We start from the raw sequence: 24,295 nt of genomic DNA on the forward strand, positions 1-24,295 counted from the left end.
GGAGAGAATTTTCTTATCCAAATGGAAAAGAAGTGTGGATGTATGAGAGGAAATTAATCGCTAAAAGTGTCAACTTAGGAAAATAACTTTATCCCAATATATTCTCGCTTTCACCTGGATGGTTGGAAATTGAGAAGAGAAATCTCATGCAGCTGTTTAGTAAGACATTCAATAGCGTATGGTAGCACTGGGAGTTTAGGTGTGCATGCACAATCTGACAGGAGAGGCCTTCTCCCCACCAACAGAGCTACATCTTGGTGCTTGATTGTTCAAGTTATTTGGCAGACTACTTCATTGCCAGAAATTTCAATGTGCTCAGAGAACAATCTGACAGTATCAACTAGGTAAAATGAAGGGCTTTTGCCCGAAACGTCGATTTCGCTGCTCGTTGGATGCTGCCTGAATTGCTGTGCTCTTCCAGCACCACTGATCCAGAATGACAGTATCAACTGTCTCCTTTTCCTGCAAGGTATCAAAGATGTTATGTGCTGACCAATGCCTGATGGATATGGTCAAAGATAATTTCCACTTGAAACCTTTCCCTGAAAGATGGGTGACTTGTTACAGTCTTAATTCTTTGAAGCAATGAGGCCAGATCCATCCTCCACAAAACAGAGGACAGGTAGAACCTCAGTACATAGTGACACTGAGGGCACACTCCCAAGTATGAGGCAGCCCCACACAGAGGTGGCCATGAGAATGAGGTTTGGGACAATTATCACTCCTCTAACCAGGGTTTTCCACATAGTATCCCTCAGATAAAGTAGAAGGTGACTGCTGTGACATAGGCTTGGGGAATAAGCTAGATCTGCCTGATGACCAGGGTAATCGAGAAGGAATATTGTTGCCGCACACTTGGTCTCTGTGTCCGTGTGGTGAAGCACTTCCCAGATTTTAGTGCATGCTCTGGCCCCCTCAAAACCGTAGTACCAGCATCTTCAGATAATCTGATCTGATTCTGGAGGACTTGAAGGATTGGTCAACCTCATTTTCAAAGAACACTGTCTCACTCTTGACCCTGTTTACCTTGACTCCCAAGGCCAGTTTGAACAAATCATAGATGCTCACAGGCCTGTACATTGATGGGAGTTGGACAGCAGCTCCTCCGATCCCACAGTATCCCAGGTAAGAATGAAAGGCTGAGTGAGCAGATCAACTTTTCTATTGCTATAGTTGCTGCTGTCTCAAAATCCCATTATCCGAAACCCTCCCCTTGACAGTATTGCTGCATCATCATTCCCCCTTTCCTGAATTTACAGGGAAACTCAAAAGTTTATGCTGAGGCTCAGTTAAAGAGCATCAGCAAAGCATTTAATTGTGTTCTCAACCTGCTAATGGTCTGGTTATTTTGGCAAGGAAGTGAGAAAACTGCCCTCAGTAATCAAGATGTGCTCTCAACAGTGCCCTGTATAATTGAATCATTATTTTTACAATTCCTCTCACAATAAAAGACAGCATTTCCATTAACTATCTTGATGACATTTTATACCTGCATATTGTGACTCCTGCATCAGAATACCGAGATCTCTCTGTGCCTCAGAATTCTGCAATTCTCAATGTAAATAATATTTTTTTCTGCCAAAGGAAACAACATCACTTTTTCTCACATTATACTCCATCTTCCAACTTTTGCACACTTACAACCTTTTTAAAATCTGTCTGCATCTTCCTTATGTCACCTTCACAACGTACATTCCTACTCAACCTGAAGATGACAAAGATTACCTCCCATACCTTAACTGTCATCATTTGAAGTTGTTGATGTAAATTGTAAAAAGTCATCACATTCTGCCAATCAAAGACCCATTTAAGCAGATCAGCCAGCCAATTGTCTATCTATGCTGATATATAATCCCTTACACTAAGCTTTTAGTTCCACAATAATCTTTGATTTAGCACTTTATCAAATGGCTAATGGAAGTTCAAAAAGAGAATGTCAACAGACTCCACTTTATCCACACTGCGTGTTACTCCTTCAATTTTTAAAAACTTAAATTATTTTTTAATCAATCTATTCAGAGATGTTATCGCACACCTCTGGAGCAAATGAGATTTTAATCCCAGCCTCCCAGTCTAGCATAATACCACTACCACTGTGCGACAAGTCAGCTCCCCGTTACTCCTTCAAAGTACTACAATACATTGGTTAAACATGATTGTCCTTTGCTCTTTGTAATTGAAATCTTCTCAATTACCTTGAGTTTTTCCAAGTGTGTGCAGCAATGATTTTTTTTCAATTAATTTTAACACCTTTTCCATGACAGAAATCAAGCTAACTTGCCAGTAGTTACTTGGTTTCTGCCCCCTTCTGTCTTGAATACCAAGAGTTTGTTATATTACAGTCTGTTTGAACTTCTGAATCCAGGGTCTTTGGACAACTAACACTGCTAATGAAGTAGCAAATGCATTAGTGATTGGTCTGGGATAAGTCATTTTTTTTAGGTTTGAATACTAAGTAACATTTTTAAGAAATTTGTGTGATATGCCTCTCTTGAGGAAAGGGTGAAGAATTCCAAGTCTAACATTGGTCATTTGCCATGAATGCAGAACCTGTGTTCCTGAATGCCCAAGCGGATTCTTTGGTGATGAGAAGAAACGTTGTAAAAAATGCTGGTCAGTTTGTGATGTATGTGTAGGAAGCCGGAGTGACCAATGCACATCCTGTAAAAGTGGCTACCACTTGAATGAAGAGACTAATGTCTGTATACCTAATTGCTCAGATAGTTTCTACCTCGATAAAGGTATGTTTTTTAAATATACAATTATTGCTTTAATCTAATTTGTAAGACGATTGAATGGTGATTTCTACAGATTGTTGGAATTGATCAATACCTCTACGTTGGTTCCAACTATGACTGCTTGAACAAACTGATATTGCTTCTTTTGTTGTTTCAGTGTAGAATCTCGAGTCTTGAACTGTCGATGCTGTCTCCTTTTGAGCTATTAAGTCTCATGTTGAATTGCCTAACAATACATCTACTTCTAGACTCTTCTGTGGCTTTTTGATTCTCTATCTTTTTATTGTTAATGGAAATATTTTTGGTGAGAGTTCTTCATTGGCTTCCCTGACTGCTGTTATGAATATCTGATTTCATAAGTGATACATTTTAGGAAATAGCTTTTAATTTAGAAATGTAATTTTAAATGGGAACACCTTGATTGAGAAACTGGTAAACAAAACTCGTAACTAAAATTCAAATGATTACTCTTATTAATTTTAAGGTAATTGCTTTAAAAAAAAAGCTGATCTATCTCTCAGCTCTTTTGGAGAGAGGATGTGTGTAATTAGTTCAATAAGGAATTTAAAGTATTAATATAGTAACCAGATCAAATAAGCAAATAATCAATTTGTAAACAAAGTTTCTGGGCAGAACTATTAGGTCTAGTGAGAGGGCTTGAATTTCCATTAGAAATATAAATCTTTCATGTGAGTCTCAAAATCAAATTGTTTTGAAGATGGTGCATAATTAGTTGATTTTGTGTTTGGAACATCCCTGGTAAGCTACATTGATATGGAGATAGGTTGCAGGGAACTACCATTTTGTGTGGTCTCTGTTGTATGTTTTTCCCACTGAAATAAATGGTGTGCTAACTTTGAAGATTGAGAGAAAGCTCACAGCGTTAATTTTTAAAGGCCAAGAGAATACAGTTGTGTATCCACCATCATCCAGAGCAAGGAGCATAAACACCATGAGGGATGATTGGTGTTGCTGTACTGAGGTCACTAAACAGGAATAGCAAGTCAGCCAAAGTTTGGAATAAAAAGTCCAAGTGCATGACAAATTACATTTACTAAATTTACATTGCAATATTAGAAGAGATCAGCAAAAGAATCCAAGGACTTTGGTGCCCTTGTTAAGGCACTGAAGGTTAATGTGGAGGTGCAGCAAACTGTTAGGAAGACTGATGGAATATAAGCCCGTAATTGAAGAGGATTTACGAACAGGAGAAATGAAGTCTTGCTTCACCTATATTGGAGTTTGGTTAGACCACAACTGGAATGCTGTGTGCAGTCTCCTTCTCTCCGAAAAGATATTATGGAATGCAGTGAAGGCTCACCAAGCTTGTTCAGTGGAAAGCAAGATTGCCCATTGAAGAGAGACTGACCAAATTGGGCCTGCATTCTTCAGAGTTTCAAAGAGTGAGAGGTGGTCTCATTGAAACTTACAAAACAGGGTTAATGTAGGTAAGATGTTTTCCTCGATTGGGAAGTCCAGCACCAGGGGCACAGTTTAAAAGTAAGGGGATGCCACTTAGGCTTGCAATGAGGAAACTTAGGGTTTTACCACTGAGGACTGTGGAAGCTCTGTCTTTGCGTATGTTTAAAGTCAAGATTGACTGACTGTTTACTGATAACTAGTGGTCTTACAGGGTCATGGCAATTAGAGTGGGGGCAGAAAATGGAAAAGGTGTTCCATCAATCATGTTGTATTGAATAGCAGAGTAGAGTTGACAGACTGAATGGTCTGGTCCTGTTCCTAAGGTCTGAGAAAATTAACTTTGGAAATCTAAGGAAGATACTGGGACACTAAGGAGAATTAAAGCGAATCCTTAAGGGCTCTCCCATGCACCTTGGCTGGTCACAGGAAAAAAATGAAAGAACCTTCAAGATTCTGGAAGGTATAAAAGAACTCTTGGGGACAATCAAATTTTTACTGGATAATACTCTGAACTAAAGTGCAAATAGAATTAGAAGCATTGTGGTCTTCCACCTTCCTTGTCAGTGTGTTTTCTGAGTTTCCCAAGTGTGCAGGCAGAAAGCTAATATTTGAATTAAAATGTTCCAACATGAAGGTAAAAGAAGTGATCCAAACACACAAGCCAATTCACTTTTCCTATGCTTAGAAGTGTGTTCCCACAAATCTTAGGGCTTATGCTGAAATGGTCTGGATCATTCTTGCCGTGTATCCGATAAGAAAGTAAAATCCCTTCTGTGAATTGTTAGTGCAATGAAGTTTCTGAAACACTTTGCCAACCATTGCTTCTCTATATTACAAGACAGGAAACCTATTGGTTTAGGGAAAGATATTTATTTACCTTGCAAAATTTTGCAAGAGATTTAATGTGCACGTGTGGTTAACAGTTTTCTTGGAAGACTATTCAACAAGTGGTGGTATGTTTTCAGGTGCATCAGGCAGTAAGTAGCTTTTGCACCAATGTCTTATAAATTTTTCTTCCCATTCCCCTACTGCAGATCAGCCTTCTGTCTTACCTTGTGCATTTCTGTTTCCTTCCAGGTGATAATATGTGTAAAAGATGTAGTGAGAACTGCAGGAAATGTAGTGCATTCCACCATTGTACAGATTGTAGACCAGGCTGGAGGTAAGAATATTGTTTGGCTCCTTCCTGTCACAAAAGAAAACAATAAGTTTATGTATTAAAAAAAAATTGGAGACTCCCTGTTCTTGTATAAAGTTCCAAAGTATTGTCTAGTCCTGTTTTCAGAATTTGACTGTGAAATGTAATTTTTGCTGGTATTAAGCAAATCTTTAAATTTCTAAACTTTTTTTAATATTTAATCATTTAAAATCAGATTTGTCATACTTGCCCCAAGTATAGTTTATTCAGAGGCTCAGTTGAAGTTCTAAAATTGATTCTCCAATATCCTTCTATTGATTGCTTACGTTGTCAATGGCTTACTTGGTAAATTGCAGTGTTATTTGCCCAGGATAATCTTAAGACTTTCACTAAGGTGATCTACCCTGGATGATGGTAAAGATAGTACATTTGACCTCAGCACCTTGAATAATCTGCAAGCCATCCACTTGTAACCATGTGTATAAAATATATTAGCACAGCTGTAAATAGGCCACTCTGTTTCACTTTCTTTAATTTGATTGCCTGTTCCTTACATAGTCAGATAAGTTGTTATGTTCCGAATTGAATATAGCTAAGATAGTCAAGTTGCTAACACGTCAAATTTAGCTCTTTAACGTCCAAAGACAAACATTCCACTGCATTGTTTTGGGTTAAACAATCACTTTTTAAAAAACTTCAGAAATTTACGGTACAGATACATTTAGCACATGATGTTTGTATGAATTTTTCTAATGGAAACACAACCATTAATGGCATTATCTTTCTTTCTCTCTCTCTCTCTCTCTCTCTCTCTCTCTCTCTCTCTCTCTCTCTCTCTCTCTCTCTCTCTCTCTCTCTCTCTCTCTCTCTCTCTCTCTCTCTCTCCAGAGCACTGTAATTTTCTCCACTTCAAATGTTGGCTCAGTGGTTAGCACTACCTCTTGGCAGGGCCAGGTATTCAAGTTCAATCCCAACTTAGGGGGACTGTCTGTGAAGTTTGCACATTCATCCTGCATCTCCGTGGGTTTCCTCTGAGTGCTCCAGTTTCTTCCCCCAGTTCAAAAAGTGCAAGTTAGGTGGATTAGTCATGGCAAGTGCAGGGTTACAGGGTTAGGGTTGGAGGGATGTCAGCCTGCATGGCATGCTCTTCAGAAGTCAGTGTGGACTTGATGGGCTGAATGGCCTGCTCCCACACTGTAGGGATTCTATGATTCTGAATCTCCAATTCAGTTATTGCCTATGGCACAGATCTCCATCTAATGGTTGATTCTGACTAAGATAACAACAAGTCTCTTCTTTCTCTCTTTTTTTTCCTGTTTTAACTTTATTGCTCTAGAAAGAGTTGGTGATTTCTAATAATGTCATTTAACTTTTATAGGAAATCATCTTCCAGATCTCAGATGTTATATATGTTATCAGACCATTGTTTTTCAGTGATGTATTTTTCCTTTTCCTTACAGATTGCAAGGTCAAAAGTGTGTTTTCAGTTGTGAACCTGGAACTTACTTTAATTCACTGAGCAGGGAGTGTGAAAAATGTCATTTGTCCTGTGCAACATGTGCAGGTAACTTTGCTATTTAAGCCATCTTTTTTGTTGTGAAACATAGAACATGAGAGCTGGAGCCAGTCATTTTACTGAGTCTGATCCGCCATTCAATATAAGCATGATCCCGTTAGCCCTAAAAACTACATCTAATTTGCCTTGACCACATTCAATGGTTGACCTGAACCCATTCCTACAGCAGAGCATTCCACAGACCCATATTTTTCCTGTGCTCCACTGTTCTGGACTCCTAATTATCAACGGACATGTTTCTTGCATTTACCCTGCCTAGTCCTGTTGGAAGTTTCTATGAAAGCCCTCATTCTTCTATACCCCAGTGAATATAGATCTTAGTGATCCAGTCTCTCTTCATACTTCAGTCTTACTAATCCAGGAATCAGTCTGATAAACCTTAGCTGCACTCTCTCCATAGCCAGAACATCCTTCCTCAGATACGGAGACAAAAACTGCACACACTACTCCAGGTATGGTCTCACCAAGGCACTGTATGATTGCAGCAAGACATATCTAGTCCTGTAGGAGAAAGTGAGGACTGCAAATGCTGGAGATTAGAGTCGAGTGTGTGGTGCTGGAACATGGACATGAAACAGGTGGTGAAGAAGTCAAATGGTATATTGGTCTTTATAGTGAGATTGGAGCACAGGACTAGGTATGAGTGTGGTGCTCCAAAAGCACAACAGGTCAGGAAGCATCGGAGGAGCAGGAGAGTTGACGTTTCCTGATTTTTCTTCAGAAAAAGCCCTTCCTGATGAAGGGTTATTGCCCAAAACATCGACCCCCCTGCTCCTCAGTTGCTGCCTGACCTGCTGTGATTTCGAGCACCACACTCTCATACCTAGTCCTGTGCTCCAGTCTCACCATAAAGACCAATATACCATTTGACTTCTTTGCCACCTGTTTCATGTCCATGAGATTAGCTTGTAGGGTGAACATGGCAGGCTGGAGAAAAATGTTTCTTTTGACTAACTAATTGCCAAAGACTCTCTGTCATTTTTGGGGATCTAAATTGGACCATTTACTTAGTGTAGGTATGCAAGTACGGTATTTTTCTGTCAAATGAATACATTTTAAATTTAGCAAAAAGATGTATATGTGTGATATTATATTATATTATGTTCCAAGCCTGAGATGTTTAATTTGTTACAACAGAAGGAGTTAGAAAGGGGTGGGAATGAAACAGCAAAATGGAACTATTCATGGGAGCATTTGGTCAATCTTCCCAATTTCTCTTTTAGTCATTCTACTGCAATTTAGGATGGATTCTATATATGTAAATATGTATCATTTATTTTAGAATTTGGGTTTGACTTAATGGCATGTGGGCTTTGGTCTGTATATGAAGGTTTTTAATCAACTTTGAAGCATTTCTGTAACCATGGTGACTTATTTGTTAAATGCGGATTATATTTGGACAGAATTCCAAGTGTAATTTTTTTTAAGATGTTATAGGCATCAAGGGGTATGGGGATAAGTGGAAATATGGCATTGAGATAGGAGATCAGCAATTATATTAGTGAGTGAAGCAGGTTCCAAGGGGCGAATAAGCTGCTACTCTGATTTTCTATTGTTGTAATGGGGTTTTCTTTTCTCTGGGTTTTTCTGAGTGAAGGAAGTATACAGTTGTGTGTTTGGCCTTTCGTTTAGAAGGTAAAGGATTTTTTTTTCCCTTTTGACTGGGGGAAATACCAATATCTGAGAGAAAAGCTTTTAGATTTCAGTTGTTGGTTGGTTCACAGAGCCAGGTGATTCTTTTTGTAAATGTTTTGTCCCCCTACTGGGTAACACCTTCAGTGCTGTGGAGCCTCCGGATGAAGCGCTGTTGTTGTGATTTGACCAGAATTTATACAGTTCTGTCTGTCACAGTGGGTGGTTCTATTTCTGGATTTGTACTGTAGTGGTTAGTAGATAGGGTCAATTTCAACATCTTTGTTTATGGAATCAGTAGATGAATACCAGGCCTCCAGGAATTCCTGAGCTTGTCTTTGTTTTACATGTCCCCGAATGCAGTGCCATGAGAGAAAGCTGGTCATGTCACCTTATTGCAAGCTGATGCCCATGTATTCTTGTGGTGGGTTTCCTGCCTGTTTATCCTATATAATGTTTCTCAGTTGCTGCATGGTATTTTGTATGTCACATTCATTCTGAATGTTGTGTGAATAGGATCTTTTGTCTTGGATAGTAGCTGGTGAAGTGTGGCTGTTCGTTTGCGTGCTGTCATTATTCCCAGAGTGCGTGAAGAGTCTAGTAGTCAGTTCTGAGAAGTTTCTAATATAGGGTAGGGTGGTTAGAGTTTTGGGGAGCACAGTGTCTGTTGTTTGTGTGCTAGGCATCAGTGGATGAAGCTGTTAGGGTACCTGTTAGTGGAAGGACTTTGTATAAATGTTCTTTTTTGCAGAGCTCTGGGGTGTTGGAGTTTGTTATAGCTCATTTAAACAGAGTCTTGACATACCTCTGCTTATGGACTTTGGGATGGTTACTGTTATAATTAAGAATCTGGTCTGTATGTGTAGCCTTTTGTGCAGACTCTGATAAGGAATTCACCGTTGTTTCTTCATTGGGTTTCAAGAATGGGAGTTAGTTGTCTTTCTCATGTTCTCTGGTGAACTTGATCCTGGAGAATATGCTATTAATAAGGTGGTGTGTGCTTGCTAGCCAAGACAAACTCAGGAATTCCTAGAAACCTGGTATTCATCCACTGGTGCCATAAACAAACATGCTGAAATAGACCCCATTTGCCCACTACAGTACAAAGCCAGAAATAGAACCACCCACCATGACTGACAGAACTGTATAAACTCTGGGCAGATCAAAGCAACAACGCTTCATCTGGAGGCTCCACAGCACTGAAGATATCACCGAAGAATGGGATGAAACATTTGCAAAACAAAACAACCAGCTCGGCGAACTGACCAACAACCCATCACACAGATTTTCACAAAACTTTTTTAGGATTCAATTTGGCAGTTTTGCAGAAGACGTGGCTGAAGCTGGATGTGTAAAACTGTTGCTCCTGATGAGAGGATATGGTCTTGAATTGTGAAGAAATATGTTGCCTCAGTTTAAGCCATTTAAGTTTGAATTTTCCAGACCAGAGTGTTTGGTTATGACCCTGAAGGCATTATTTGAAGCTAAGAAAGTTTAAACTCCCGTAGTATGACGGCACCAGAAAGAGGCCACCTGATTCTTAAGAAGTTAAGGTAAATTAAGGCTGTTAGAGGTGAAAGAAAAGGGAATTCTCTTTGGTGTCAGTACTAGAAAGGAATGCTTATGGAATTAAAGGCATGTATTTTACCAGGTAATCCTAAATCTTTGAAATTGTTTTTGGGTAAATAATTTACTTCACTCTGTTCTTTCTTAATTTGCAAGGTTTGTGAAGGTTTGTAGCTCAGGTTGAGGTTTAGGGTGTCGGTTTGCTCGCTGAACTGTAGGTTTGATATCCAGACGTTTCATTACCTGGCTAGGTAACATCATCAGTGGTGGCATCCAAGTAAAGTGAAGCTGTTGTCTCCTGCTTTCTATTTATACCTTTCTGCTGGATGGGGTTCATGGGGTTTGTGGTAATGTTGTTTCCTGTTCGTTTTCTGAGGGATTGATAGATGGCATCTAGATCTGTGTGTTTGTTTATGGCGTAGTGGTTAGAGTGCCAGGCCTCTAGGAATTCTCTGGCATGTCTTTGCTTAGCCTGTCCCAGGATAGATTTGTTGTCCCTGTAGAAATGGTGGTTTGTTTTCATCCATGTGTAGGGCTACGAGGGAGAGAGGGTCGTGTCTTTTTGTGGCTAGCTTAATTTCTTTTGCATAATGAATTTCTGATTTGGTACTGAAATTGACCCTTCAGCATTGCATGTTTGCTTCAGTGAAAGACCACCTCATTAAAACAAAAGAACAATACAACACAGGAACAGGCCCTTCAGCCTTCCAAGCCCTGTACCACAACATTTTGCCCTTCTCTACTAAAACTGTCTTCACTTACAGGATCCATATCCTTCTATTCTCTTCTCATTTACGTATTTGTCCAGGTGCATCTCGAATGCTGCTATTGTGTCTGCTTCGACCACCATCTCTGCAACACGTTACAGGCACTCACCACCCTTTGTGTGAAAAACCTGCCTTTCATATTTCCTTTAAACTCCACTCCCCCACCTCTCTCTCTTTTTGAACCTGTGTTCCCTAGTAAGCAATTCCCTCCACCCTGGGAGAAAGACTCATATATTTTCCACTCTATCCTTGCCATTCACAATCTTTTTTAACTTTTATCAGCTTGCCCCTCATTCAACCTCCTGCATTCCAGTGAAAACAAATCCAGGTGTATTCAAATTTTCTTCATAACTAAAATCCCCCCCCCAATACCAGACGACAACATCCAGGTAAACATTTTCTGTACCCTCTCCAAAGCGCCACATCTTTTTGGCAATGTAGTGACCAGAACTGTGTGCAATACCGTGGCCTCACTAAAGTTCCATAAAACTGCAGCATATCTTTTCTATCCTTATACTTAATTCCCCTACCAATGAAGACAAGCATTCTATAGGTCATTTTTACTACCTTACCTACTTGTGCTGCTGCCTTGAGTGATCTATGGACCTGCACACCCACATCCCTCTATAGATCAATACTGCTAACGGTTTTGCCATTCACTATATAATTTTTCACCTGTACTTGACCTTCCAAATTACATCACATCACATTTGTCAGCATTAAAATCCATCTGCTGTCTTTTTTTTGCCTATGCCTCCAACTGATCTATATCCTGCTGTATCCTCTGATAATCCTCCTCACTATCCATAGCTCCACCAATCTTTGTATCATTCACAAACTTACTAAGTAGAACAACTATGTTTTCTTCCAAATCATTTATGTGGATCATGAATTTGGGAGGTCCCAGCACTGATCCCTGTGGAATATCACCAGTCATCGCCCTCCATTCCGAAAAGCATTCTTCCAACCCTACTCTCTGTCTCCTATGACTAAGCCAGTTCTATATCCATGTTGCCTGCTCATCCTTGATACCATGTGACTTCACCTTTTGTACCAGTCCGTCACGAGGAACCTTGTCCAAGGCTTTACTGAAGTTCTTATAGACAACAACTGCTTTTCCCTCCATCATCATCATCACCACCTCAGAAAACTCGATCAAGTTAGTGGGGCACAAACTCCCCCCTTATAAAACCATGCTGTCTATCTTTAATGAGTCCATTTGCTTAGAAATCCGTATAGGTCTTGTCCCTGAGAATCTTTTCTGATAATTTCCCTATCGCTGACGTGATACTCACAGGTTTGTAATTCCCAGGATTATCCCTGCTAACCTCCTTCTTAAACAGTGGGACAGCATTGACTATTCTTCAGTCCTCTGGGACCTCACCTGTGGCCAGAGAGGAGACACAGATGTCTCAGTGCTCCAGCAATTTGTTCTCTAGCATCCCTCAATATTCTGGGATAGATCCCATCAGGACCCTGGACGAATCTGCCTTAATGCTTTTTAAAACGCACAACACCTTACTTTTTAGTAGTGAATTGGCTTAGAAACTCAACATTTCCTTCCCTGAGATCATCCTCCATCAGTTTCTTCTCTTTGGCGCTTAATATTCTTTTCTACTTTTCTTTTATACTTCAAAGGCTTCGGCAGTTCCCATCCTCCGAGATGTTATGTATGCTTCCTTTTTCTTTCTGATCAAGGTTGTAACATCTCCACTCATCCAATGTTCATGAAACTTGTCATACATATCCTTCATTCTCACAGGAACGTGCCACTCCTGAACTCATCATATGCTGTTTGAAATATTCCCACATGTTCAATATAGATTTACCCTCAAACAGCTGTCTGCAATCAAAATTCTCCAGTTCCTGCCAAATATCGTTGTAGCTCACCTTCCCCCAATTTAAGACCTTCACCCAGGGACTGCTGTTATCCCTGTCCATGAGTATCTTTAAACTCGTGGTATTATGGTCACTACTCCTGAAATGCTCCCCCACAAAAATTTTCACTCATCTAGTAGGGCTCATTTCCCAAAACTAGATCCAGTGTAACCCCTTTCCTGGTTAGATTGTTTTCCTATTGTGTCTAGAATTCCTCCCAAATGGTCCTTACAAATTCTGCCCCATCCAAGCCCCTAGCATGTTCTGAATCCCAGTCAAAAGAGGGGAAGTTAAAATCACTTATCACAAAAGCCCTGCTGTTTTTGCATCTTTCCAAAATCTGTGTATCTATTCTCTCCTCTATCTCCTGGCTGTTGGGAGGTCTGTAGTATACCCCCAGCATTATAATTTCATCTTTCCTACTTCTGAGTTCTACCCATATTATCTCGCTGTACGTGTCCTCTGTCCTCCCTCAATACAGTTTGGATATTCCTTTTACCGGTAGTGCAACTTCCCCAACCCCTTTTGCCTCCCTTTTTATCACACCTGAAACACCTAAAACCTGGAACATTCAGCTGCCAGTCCTATCCCTCTTCCATCCATCGCAATGTCATACTTCCAAGTACTAACCAAAGCTCTAAGTTCATCTACTTTGCCTATTATACCTCTTGCATTGAAACACATGCATTTCAAACCACCTCCCCTGCTGTCTTCAGCAGTGTTTCCCTGCCTGTTCTCGTTCTTCTTGCCTTGGTTTCCAACTCTCCCTCAATTTCTGCATCTACCGTCCTTCTTGGTTCCCATCCCCCTGCCACACTAATTTAAACTCTCCCCAACCACTCTATCAAGTATCCCCCACCAAGGACATCAGTCGTGGTCCTGTCCAAATGTATCTAGTCCAGTTTGTATAGATCCCACGTCCCCCAGAACTGATCCCAATGTCGCACAAATCTGAAACCCTCCCCCCACTGCACCATATTTTCAGCCATATATTCATCATGTAAATCCTGCTGTTTCTACTCTGACTAGCTCGTGGCACTGATAGTAATCCTAAGATAACCTTTTTGAGGTTCTACATTTCAATTTTCTTCCAAGATCTTTATATCCTGCTTTTAGGAATTACTCTTTTTTTTAAACATGTACTACAACCACTGGCTGTTCACCCTCCCCCCTCCAGAATATCCTGCAGCTACTCCAAGACATCTAGGATCCTACCACCAGGGAGGAAACACACCATTCTGCACTCTTGTTTACGGCCACAGAAACATCCAGCTATTCCCCGTGCGATTTAATCCCCTATAACCAGAGCATTTCTATGCCTTCTCTCTCCTTCCCTCTGCAGGAGAGCTAACCATGTGCCATGAATTTCACTGGAGTATTGGAGGCTGAGGGGTGACCTTTTAGAAGTTTATGAAATCTTGAGCGGCTTGGATAGGGTGAATATCCAAGGATTTTTCCCTTGTGTAGGAGGGTCCAAAACTAGAGGGCATAGGTTTAAGGTGAGACAGGCAAGATTTGAAAGGTACTTGAGAGGGGGCAACTTTTTCAGTCTAAGGGTGGTGCGTGTATGGGATGAACTGCCAGAGGAAATGGTGGAGGCTGGTATAATTACAACATTTAAAAGGCATCTGGATGGGCATATGAACAGGAAGGGTTTAGAGGGATATGAGCCAAATGCTGGCAAATTTAGGATATCTGGTCAGCATGGACGAGTTGAACCGTAGAGTCTGTTTCCATGCTGTACATTTCTATGACTCTGAATACTTTATTAAAGTTGAGTTATTTCAGATATTATCTTTGCCTCAGCATTGATTCCTGTGTGACATGTGGATGAATCCCAGGTTCCAAATAAATGTGCTTTGTTCAATCTTTTCTGTTCAGTTACACCAGACTGCAGTGTGAAGATAACTACAGCATTTCATGAATGCAATATCAGAATAGATGTTAGTAAACCTGATAAAGTGAATAAATAAATTTCCAAAACATTTTAAACTTGGACCCTATTTTCATTTCTCTTCAAAGAACCTGTGCTAAATTCACATTAGTGAACTGTGGTTAGAGCGCTGAGCAAAACGGTTTCCTGTTTGCAGGAGAAACCCTTGTTCCTCTCGTGGTGATGGCTATTGTCTGTTTTCTTAAAATACTTTTTCTTCTCCCTTTGCTTGCTATAGTGCTGAAGTATTTGTTCCATATTGACCATTTAGAAATGTTCCTTTTCCTCTGAACTACATCTTTGTAAAGTAAATACTTTTATCACACTTTGAAATGCACAAATTTGAAAATCCCCTGACTGGGATTGTGGAGTGAAAATTGTTTGAAAATTAGCATGTAACATTTAATATGTGCTCATTTTGTGGAAAATGTCCGATAAACAATCCATCAAATGTGCAGATATAAATAGACAAAGGTGGACTGAAATTGCAGTCAAATCCTCATCTACCAAATCTGATTAAATAGTATGTCCAAAATTGACAAAGCACCATTATATTTCAAACCTTGATTCAAATCTCTGAACAAGAGGATTAGACATATGTTTTCTGTTTTCAAGTTGTCACTAAGCGAATGTCTTTTTTAGTAAAGATAGGATTACTCAATTTGAGTCTGAGGGTCTACTTCCCAAACCATTTTCTACAGTGATACCATTTTGAGGCTCGACGATTATGACGACTCTTGATGAGTGGGAGGGAAGACGAAAAAGTCTTTGCTGCAAGGTGAAATTGTATGTGGGGAAGAGGGGCATGATGGTGATCAGTCTATGATGCGACCCCAGTCAGGGTCCTTTCCCCACTTTGGGAAGCCCTGATCTACTGCAAAAGTAATTGTTTTTCTTTTCTGTGTTGCAGGTCCAGGCCAAGAGTCCTGTACACAATGTGCTACAGATTACTACCTGGAGGAGTGGAGATGTGTGTTGAGTTGTAGTCTTGGCTACTATATAGATCAGGCATCTGAACGTGGTGAAAAAATATGCAGGAGGCAAGTTGTGATTTTAGAAAATGAAATTAAGAATGACAATGTATTTTGCAATTTCATTCATGTTGCCAAGCATTATTAAACCATGCCAATCTGACAATCCAAAGCTTATTCACCACCTGTCCATTGTTGAGGGGACATGTTGAATTATTACCAAAATATGTGGTGGTATTTTTCAAATTTATTTTTGATGATGGCTAATTTTTTTTTTTGTTTGCTGCACTTTTTGAAGGCCAGCATTGTTAAACCTCTGAGGATTTAGCAGTGAGCTAATTTCTCTATTTTATTCTAAAGTATACCCTTTTGCTCAAAAGCAGTAACTGGTTTTGCTGAAAAATCCAAGTTAATTGTTCCACCGTTAATATATTCCTTCTCTTTACTTAAACAATTTTCTTTAAATTTGCAATTATGTAAAACCTTTCTCCCAAAACATTTTGTCTAGAAGTATTTCTGAAATATAGGCATTGTTGCAATGCAGGGAAAACATTTAATCGAATGAAGGAAAATGTGAGGTACTTGCTGATTTTTTTTTTAAACTTTCTAGTTCTAATATGGATTTTACTGTGATCCACTTTTCTATTTTCTCATATTTAAACTATTCAAACAAAATCAGAGTTTATACAGCACAAAAGGAAACCATTCAGCCTGTTATGTCTCTGGCTGTCGACAAGAACAATTTAGGTAATGCCACTTTCCTACCTTCAACTGTAGCCCTGCAATTGTTTGGTCTCCAGGAAATATTCCAAGTCTCTTTTGGAAGCCACAATTTGAATGTGCCTCCGCCAAACTCTTGGGTGGTGCTTTGTAAATCCTAATTAGTCAGTACTTAAAAAAACACAGCTTTTTTTCCAGACATTGGTCCTTGTTCTACCAATCACCACAAAGCTTCTCAATTGCTCTATCCATAGGAATAGGTTCTTTCCATTGCACTGTCCAGACCCCTTATGATTTAGAATGTCTGTCTCACATCTCCTTTCAATTTAGCCTTCTGCAAAGAATATGGCTGCGATTTCTTTAACCTAACTATCTGTTGAACTGAAGTTCCTCATTAATGGAGCCATGTCTCTGAATCTTACCTTATCCTTTCTAATATCATACATCCTTCATAAAGTGCTTTTTCCAGAAATGAACTCAATATTCCATTTGGGACCAAACCAGCATTTTAAACAGTTTTATTATAATTTCCTTGAATGCATATTCCATGCTTGTATTTATGAAACACAGAATCAACCTGCCCTGGCACCTTCAATGATTTGTGTACACAAGTTCCTCTCGCACGCAAGTTCCCCTCTAAGCCACGCAATGTCCTGACTTGGAACTGTATTGCCGTTCCTTCACTACTGCCGGTTCAAAGGTCTGGAACTCCTTTTACTAACAGCACTGAGAACACACTCTCCAAAGGAGTCAGTTTACTGCCGCCTTCTCCAAAGATAGTCACAGATGGGCAATAAATGCTGTTCTAGCTAGCAGTGCCCCACCTTATTAATTAATTATGCATAATTAAATTTAATCTGCCACTTGTCCGACGTTCCAGCCCTGGTGGTTGGATGTCCTTTTCAAGTTTTAACCTTTATCCTTCTCATAGTTTGCAATATTAGCACATTTTGTCAGCTGCAGATTTTGGTAAACAGCCATATACTGGCAATAATTTGGAATGACCTCACCAAAGAGCTAACACAGATAATGGGCCAAGTGCCCTAATTTTTCTGTAACCATCCATCATCCCTTTTGTACAACCCAAAGTGTTAATGGAGTAAAACATAGGAAACATGAGAGGGAAATCTTTCTGTTACTCAGGAAGGGATGTACAACCCAGTTAGATATCTGATGCCACTGTTCCTTGTTCATTCAGAAAGGTCCTACAGCACCAAGAGCTGGCTCCTGTAGACTACTCAGTTAACATTATGAATGTCAGTGGGTTCAACAGATGTAATCATAACATAAACACTAGAACTGCAACCTTGTAGATTTTGGGAGCCTGTTGGTTCAGACGCTAAATACTTTGTAATCTGCCCTCCCAAAATATGATGATGCAGAAATAGGTTTTCATTTCAGATTTTGGATTAGCAATTACCTTCCATTGGAAAGTCACTTTCTATCTCCCTGTATGTATTTTGTTTGTATTTACGAAGATATTTATGGGACTTTGGAACAAAATGTATTTTTTTTTCCCCAAGGTGTGATGCAAGCTGTTTAACTTGTGCTGGCCAGGGAGAAAGAAACTGTAGTACCTGCCCAAGTGGGTATAACCTCGAGGGGGGAGTCTGTGTGGTCGGTACTGTTTGCAAAGATGGTGAGTACTGTTGTTTTTGCTTGTGGCTTAAACTCTGCTCATGAGAGGAAGAGAAAATCAGTTCATTTGGCAGCATGAATGTTATTCAGCTTCTATTTTATTTGTCAGTAAAAGTTCTACTAAGTTTTGTTTTTTTAGCTGACACTGCAAAGCATAAGGTACTGTTCAATCACCTGTCAAGAAATGGTTTTGGTATTTGAAAATGGCATGTGGTTTTGATTTGTACTACTTGACTGCAAATTACTACTCCCACTAATTTCCTTCTATCCATTAATGATGTGCTGTTTTGATACAGACTGGTAGTTGTCCAGTCACTTGCCCAAAGGCCAGTCTTTCTGCGTGTGCCCACAGAATGAGCCATAACAGAAGCCCATCCATTTTCATTCAGATTACCATGCTGATTTGTAAGGCATGCATGAAATGTCGGAGAAAAACAAATTAATGATTCAGTGAATAAGTGCTTAATTAGCAAGGCATATAGGCATAGCATACTTGAACAGGTTGATTCAAAATATGTAGGCTCAGTTCAGAGTATATTTTTTAATTAACTGATTACAGCAGAGGTGCTGATAGGTGAACTGCACTTTGCTTCAGACTCCAGGGTGCAAACATAGTTAGGGATATTGCTGTCCGATTATCCTTATTGCAGAAAGTGTGAATGTGAGGTGAGGATAGTAATTTTCAATTATTAACAGGGTGTAGTCAACTGCCAGAATCTCATGGGTTGCCTGAATATTGTGTTTTAGATGGGAATATTTGAGTTCTACTAAATGGTGAATGATTGAATGTGCATCTTCTTTCTGCATGCTTTGTATTCTGAAATGGTATTATTAAAAGACAATATTTTTGGAAAATTTTATCGTGAAAAATTACGTGCTGGAGAAGCAATCATTTCTACTGGTTTGGGAAGGTCTTGGATTTCTGTCAGTTTACAATCCAAAAACAAATCAGCAAAATAATTTCCTTGATAGAATTAAGCTGCCTGCAGGTGAAATATTCAAAGGTCTTTCAAATGAATGTCAGAATACATTTTTATGATGAATATAGAAGACATTTGCATCTCCATCAGTAGTTATTTTTTATTTTAAATGGTCACTCATGTATCACTTATAGTGTATACTATGGAGGATTTGATCTATTGCAATTGCAAACATAGATTTTGTTATTTTATGCCTTTTTTTCTAGATTCCTATTTTGCTTTCTTTAATATGATTAAACAGTTCTTTTGTCTGTGGTTTTAATTCACTTTCATGTTTTAAACAACTGTTTTCTAATGTCTTCCTGTTTGATCTTTTTTCCTCTTCAAAATGGAATAAAATCAATTCCTGTTTGAAAAAAAATGACGACTTACTTCCTGTCGGACGCAATTGCTTCTGATGAACAAAAAAAAATTGTTCTGTCAACCTCTTGACTGATTTCTTCTGCCCTGTCTGAAAATCACCTACTTCGTTCCTCTGCTTCCAACTCCCCTCCACCTTCAAACTTCTGTCTCTGTGATCCCGATCTCTGGAAAGCAACGGAAGAATCGTGGGCCGAGGGAAGTTTCTGCGTCCTCGTGAAAAAGAACAGTCTTTGCCAACGAAAAGTGCTTCAACAACTGTGTTGCAGAACATGTTCACTTAAGGGTTGAACAGATGACCACAGGGTTCCCCCTCCTTCGCTCCTGTATGCACACATGTAAATTCTTTTAATATTAAAAAAAATAGAAAGCCACCCTTTCTCCTCCTCCAAGCAGGTGGTGAACTGTGTGACAGAACTTTTATTGGTGAAGCAATTACAACAGACCTACCTTTCACTTCAGGTGTTTACTGTCTGACATCTGGAATAACTAACTTGTCAGTATTTTACTTTTATGACCAAAGTGTGTAATGCCAAACTTTCTATTTGAAAATGAGATATGATTTTCTCTCCATCTCCCACTATCAGACCACCCCACCCCCCCTGACACACACACACACACACACACACACACACACACACACACACACACACACACACACACACCCCTCCATCCCGATAGCCCCAAGTTGAGGATTTGCGTTTCGGAAAGATTTTCTTTCCTGGTTATTTTTGTATAATATTGAAAAGTTTACATGATTCCAACATTGGAAGGTTAATAAATTAATTGGTGTTTACATTTAAAAATGAATACTTGGAGAAATTCAAACCCTGACAAATACCAATATTGGGTGATTCCAGTTTAGTATGGACAGGTATGTAGGCGAGAAATTATATGCATCTTTCTAGCTGGGAAAAAGCAAACTGCTAATCTGCATGTTCATATTAAACCTCTTCTGCAATTGTAACTTACAAAGTTCAGTCTATTTAAACTTTTAATCAATATTAACTAACCACCTGAAGCTTTCAATATATTGGTCTTGGCTTGTATGATGCTGATGATCGCACTGTTGTCAGTGATGGAAAATGCTGAGATTCATATCCAAGTTCATGGTAATGATTGTTGCAGAATGTTTTCAAAAGCAGAACAGACAGCAGTTCATGAAACAACCTCCCCTTTTGCTCTGCAAATGAGTTGTTGGCACTCAATAATCATGTCATTAAAGCAAAACCTTGTAATGTCTTTCTGGCTTGCAAGTACTTACAAATTAATCTGCATTCCACTAATATTCTTTGTTCCTTTAAAGCTTGGTTTACTTCTCTCTTCTCTAAACATATTTATATGTGCTCTGCTCTGGTGTGTTCAGCATTTTAAGTACTGGAAGTTTCTACTTTTCTGGAATTTTAGATCTTAACCATTTCAATAATTTTAGGATTACTCCCATTTTTGATTACCAAAGTCAGCAGTAACATTCATGAAAGTACATGCTCAAAATGTGATTTGAGCACAGATTTGGGTGAAAAGAAATTCTGACTAGTTTTATATAAACCAAAATATGTTCAAATTGAACTGCGATAAGCTGATTCAGGTAATCTTAAGTCTAACCCTATCTTTCTGTGCAGTTAAACACCTGCACAGATTGGTATTTTACTGCCAGAAAGATTGCACATTTCAAATTCTCTATGATCTTCAGTTGTCATGCCACTCACACCTATCTAGATCTCTGGGCTTTAGACTCTGTTAACATGGTCAGTAAAGTGGACTGATGAGCATGGTGAACAGGTTGTCAGACATGTCGGCTAAGATGGAAAAAAAATTCAAGTTCTCAGGTGCATTACGCATATGGCGTGGCTCGTTAGCTTTGGGCTGAAATAAATTAAATAGCATGTTTGTGTGCATTTACAAGAAAACGTTTCACTTCAGATTTAGACTGTAGAAATAGGCCAGCTAAATTTAATGTGCAACACAGTATGTTGCACTAATGGTGCTTGGAACATATGGTGACCTGTGTAAGTGTGACTGCAGCTCATCTTCAGGGGAATTTGCTCCCTTTTTAAGGTACAGGGAAAGAAAGCCCAGTAATGAGAGCTTGGGCTTCTAAACAAATAAGATCTCATTGGCTGGTGAAGCATAAGGTTCTACCTCGCAGCGCACTCTCTTCTACCATATTCAAATTCAACTTAAATCTTTGAATGACAGCATCATAGGTGTTGGAAACTCCCATTATAGGTGGGAGTTGTTATCAGAAATTTGTGGTGAACAGGACAAACTCTAGCTAAGACAATGGAACAAATTGCCGTTTTGTATGCTGTGGGCATGGAGACCTCTTTGTTCAAGGGCAGTGAGTGCTTGCCTTTATTGATATTTGCTGTTTTTGTTGATTTTCAAATGTTTTTGAAAGGATTGGTTTATGGCAAGACTAGAAGAGGAAATTCACAATGAATTCGGAAAGCAACCCCACTTTTTTTTTCTTTTCCTTGTTCTCCCTACTGCAGCCCCCCCATAATGGTGCTGATTTTTAATTTGACTAATGATGGTGTAGTTTTCCTAATTCATTGCACTAAATGTTTTCTCATTTCTTACACTTATGTCTGCAGTGATTTTGAAATTGTGTTTGCCCTAATCCAGTTTATTATTACACACTCATCACATGTACCGTACCCAACAAAAATCTGAGCTCTCAAGATCCTTTTTTTAACCACCTTGCCACTTCCAGTGTGCGGATTGTATGATGAAACCCATTTAATTGGACCAAGGCTTTGACAGTGCATGATAGAATGCTGCTTCCCCTGATCCTTCACAACAAATCTGGAGCAAGCATATTCCCACATTGCACTGAGCTATTGGTTATCATTGTTGGATTAAAGGGACCCTCCCTTTTTGCTTATCATTCTTCGAAGTTGATATTTAATGAGAAAGAAATGGAAATTTCCTCCAATTGATCCTTTTATTATATGTGCATTAGCTCCACTATTTAAATACCGCCTTGGTCTCATGGTTTTTAATTAAATTTTAACTTGGTCTGATTTGTTTAAACTTAAGTAAAATATGTATTCACTATAATGGAAATGGATTGTAAAGATTTTGTCAAATGCTAGCAAAAACAAAACACTATTATGATAAAACAGGCTATAATCTAGTTTACATTTAGCATAGTGTCATTGAATTCAAGATCACGTTTACTGATGGTTACTGTACATGTGTAAAATGCTCAGTCATTATGTGTAAAATATTGTAGTCCTGTTGTATTGGATAATGCCAAAATCAGTAATTCCATATTTTATTTTTGCTATTAAATTAACCTTAATTTCATATTTCAGTCTTGGATAAATCTTGTTAAAAGTCTTGTTTAGGATATCACTGTGTGCAAAAGAGCTTTCTATGTTTTAAAAATATGTAGTTTGATAGTTTTAACTGTAAAATTAAAGCGGCATTAAAATCAGTTCAATAAAGTTTAAAAAGTGTTTTATATACAAATATTGTATTTGTGCTATTATTTGGTGAGGAAGCAAAATTATATGGAATCTTTATTATTAGACAGTAGACAATAATTTCCCTACATTTAAGTGGTTTCTCAGAAGCTACTGGAGAAATGTAATTCAGAAACTGACTGTGTGCACCAGTTAGGAATATCAATCAACAGATAGGAAAGCTGAGTGAACAGACAAATAAAACTGAAAGAGAAGTAAAAAATGCAGAGCGATCTCAATGGGTCTGGCATCATTGTGCAGAGAAAGCAGAGTTAATTCCTTCAGAAGGACCACCGGAGTTGGAATGTCAGTTGTGCTTTCTCTTCACACATCCTGCTAAATCTATTGAGTTCCTTCAATAATCAGTCTTGGTTTCACATTACCAACATCTGCAATTCTTTGTTCTGTTTTATGTGAATAATACTCACCAGTTTGCTATTCCAATAAATGTCCCACTATGTCTTACAGAAAGAGTCAGTGAAATCAAAATACATGGCACAACTTGATGTCTGTAACTGTGCCCTGTTATAGAACAGAAACCTCATCATCTCAAGAGCATTCATTAATTAAGCAAAAGCTGTTCATAGCCTGATATACTGCTTGCCATTAGATATAAGCTTGCATTAATGACTGTTTTCTATTTGTGCTTGAATTTTGTTTTTGAGTTTGTGTTAAAATATAAAAATTTAACACTGTTTGTGGTGGTAAGGTTTGGATAGTGCTGGCTGGAGGTAAGGTTGGAATACACGAAAGCTTGATGATCGACCATTTCCTTTCCATGGACACCAAGTCCAGTTGTGCCACTACATTGATGCCCAACAATTCAGCACAGGTACGGGGCGGCACGGTGGCACAGTGGTTAGCACTGCTGCCTCACAGCGCCAGGGACCTGGGTTCGATTCCCGCCTCAGGCGACTGACTGTGTGGAGTTTGCACGTTCTCCCCGTGTCTGCGTGGGTTTCCTCCGGGTGCTCCGGTTTCCTCCCACAGTCCAAAAGATGTGCGGGTCAGGTGAATTGGCCATGCTGGATTGCCCGTGGTGTTGGGTGGGGGGTGTATGTGGGGGTGTGGATGGGTTGCGCTTCGGCGGGTCGGTGTGGACTTGTTGGGCCGAATGGCCTGTTTCCACACTGTAAGTAATCTAATCTAAGGTGCAGTGTGGAGCTTGGGACTACTGTAACAGGACTAGGTTCCACATCTCTCAGTACAGGTTGTCAGCTCACCTAACTTAGAGTAAAAATATCATGTTGAAATTGTTAAAATTTTCAGTAACACTTCAGAACAGTTTTTTTTTAACAAACTTCAATGTGGCATTGCTGCTTCACAGCACCAGGAGCCTGGGTTCGATTCCAGCCTCTGGCAAATGTGCAAGCTCTACACAGACGCTGTCCGAGTGTGTGCATGGGTTTCCTTCGGGTACTCCGGTTTCCTCCCACAGTCCAAAGATGTGCAGGTTAGGTGAATTGGCTGTAGATTAGGTGCATTCATCTGAGGTAAATATAACGT

At 39.3% G+C, this 24,295-nt stretch overlaps 1 protein-coding gene across 2 annotated transcripts in view; it reads left to right on the forward strand.

Moving 5' to 3' along the window:
• Positions 1-19,986, forward strand: part of pcsk5b (proprotein convertase subtilisin/kexin type 5b) — a 227,813-nt gene extending 207,827 nt beyond the window's left edge. Inside the window, exons 16-21 of one of the 2 annotated variants that reach the window (XM_060837841.1) lie at positions 2,548-2,741; positions 5,238-5,322; positions 6,759-6,862; positions 15,561-15,690; positions 17,865-17,980; positions 19,495-19,986. In XM_060837841.1, coding sequence (XP_060693824.1) covers positions 2,548-2,741; positions 5,238-5,322; positions 6,759-6,862; positions 15,561-15,690; positions 17,865-17,980; positions 19,495-19,610 — 745 coding nt within the window. In that variant the 3' untranslated portion in view covers positions 19,611-19,986. The remainder of the gene's footprint in view (positions 1-2,547; positions 2,742-5,237; positions 5,323-6,758; positions 6,863-15,560; positions 15,691-17,864; positions 17,981-19,494) is intronic. The other variant, XM_060837851.1, reaches the window with a different exon arrangement.
• The last annotated feature ends 4,309 nt before the right edge of the window (positions 19,987-24,295 follow it).

The sequence above is a fragment of the Hemiscyllium ocellatum genome, chromosome 2 (assembly GCF_020745735.1).
Source record: "Hemiscyllium ocellatum isolate sHemOce1 chromosome 2, sHemOce1.pat.X.cur, whole genome shotgun sequence".
NCBI lineage: Eukaryota > Metazoa > Chordata > Chondrichthyes > Orectolobiformes > Hemiscylliidae > Hemiscyllium > Hemiscyllium ocellatum.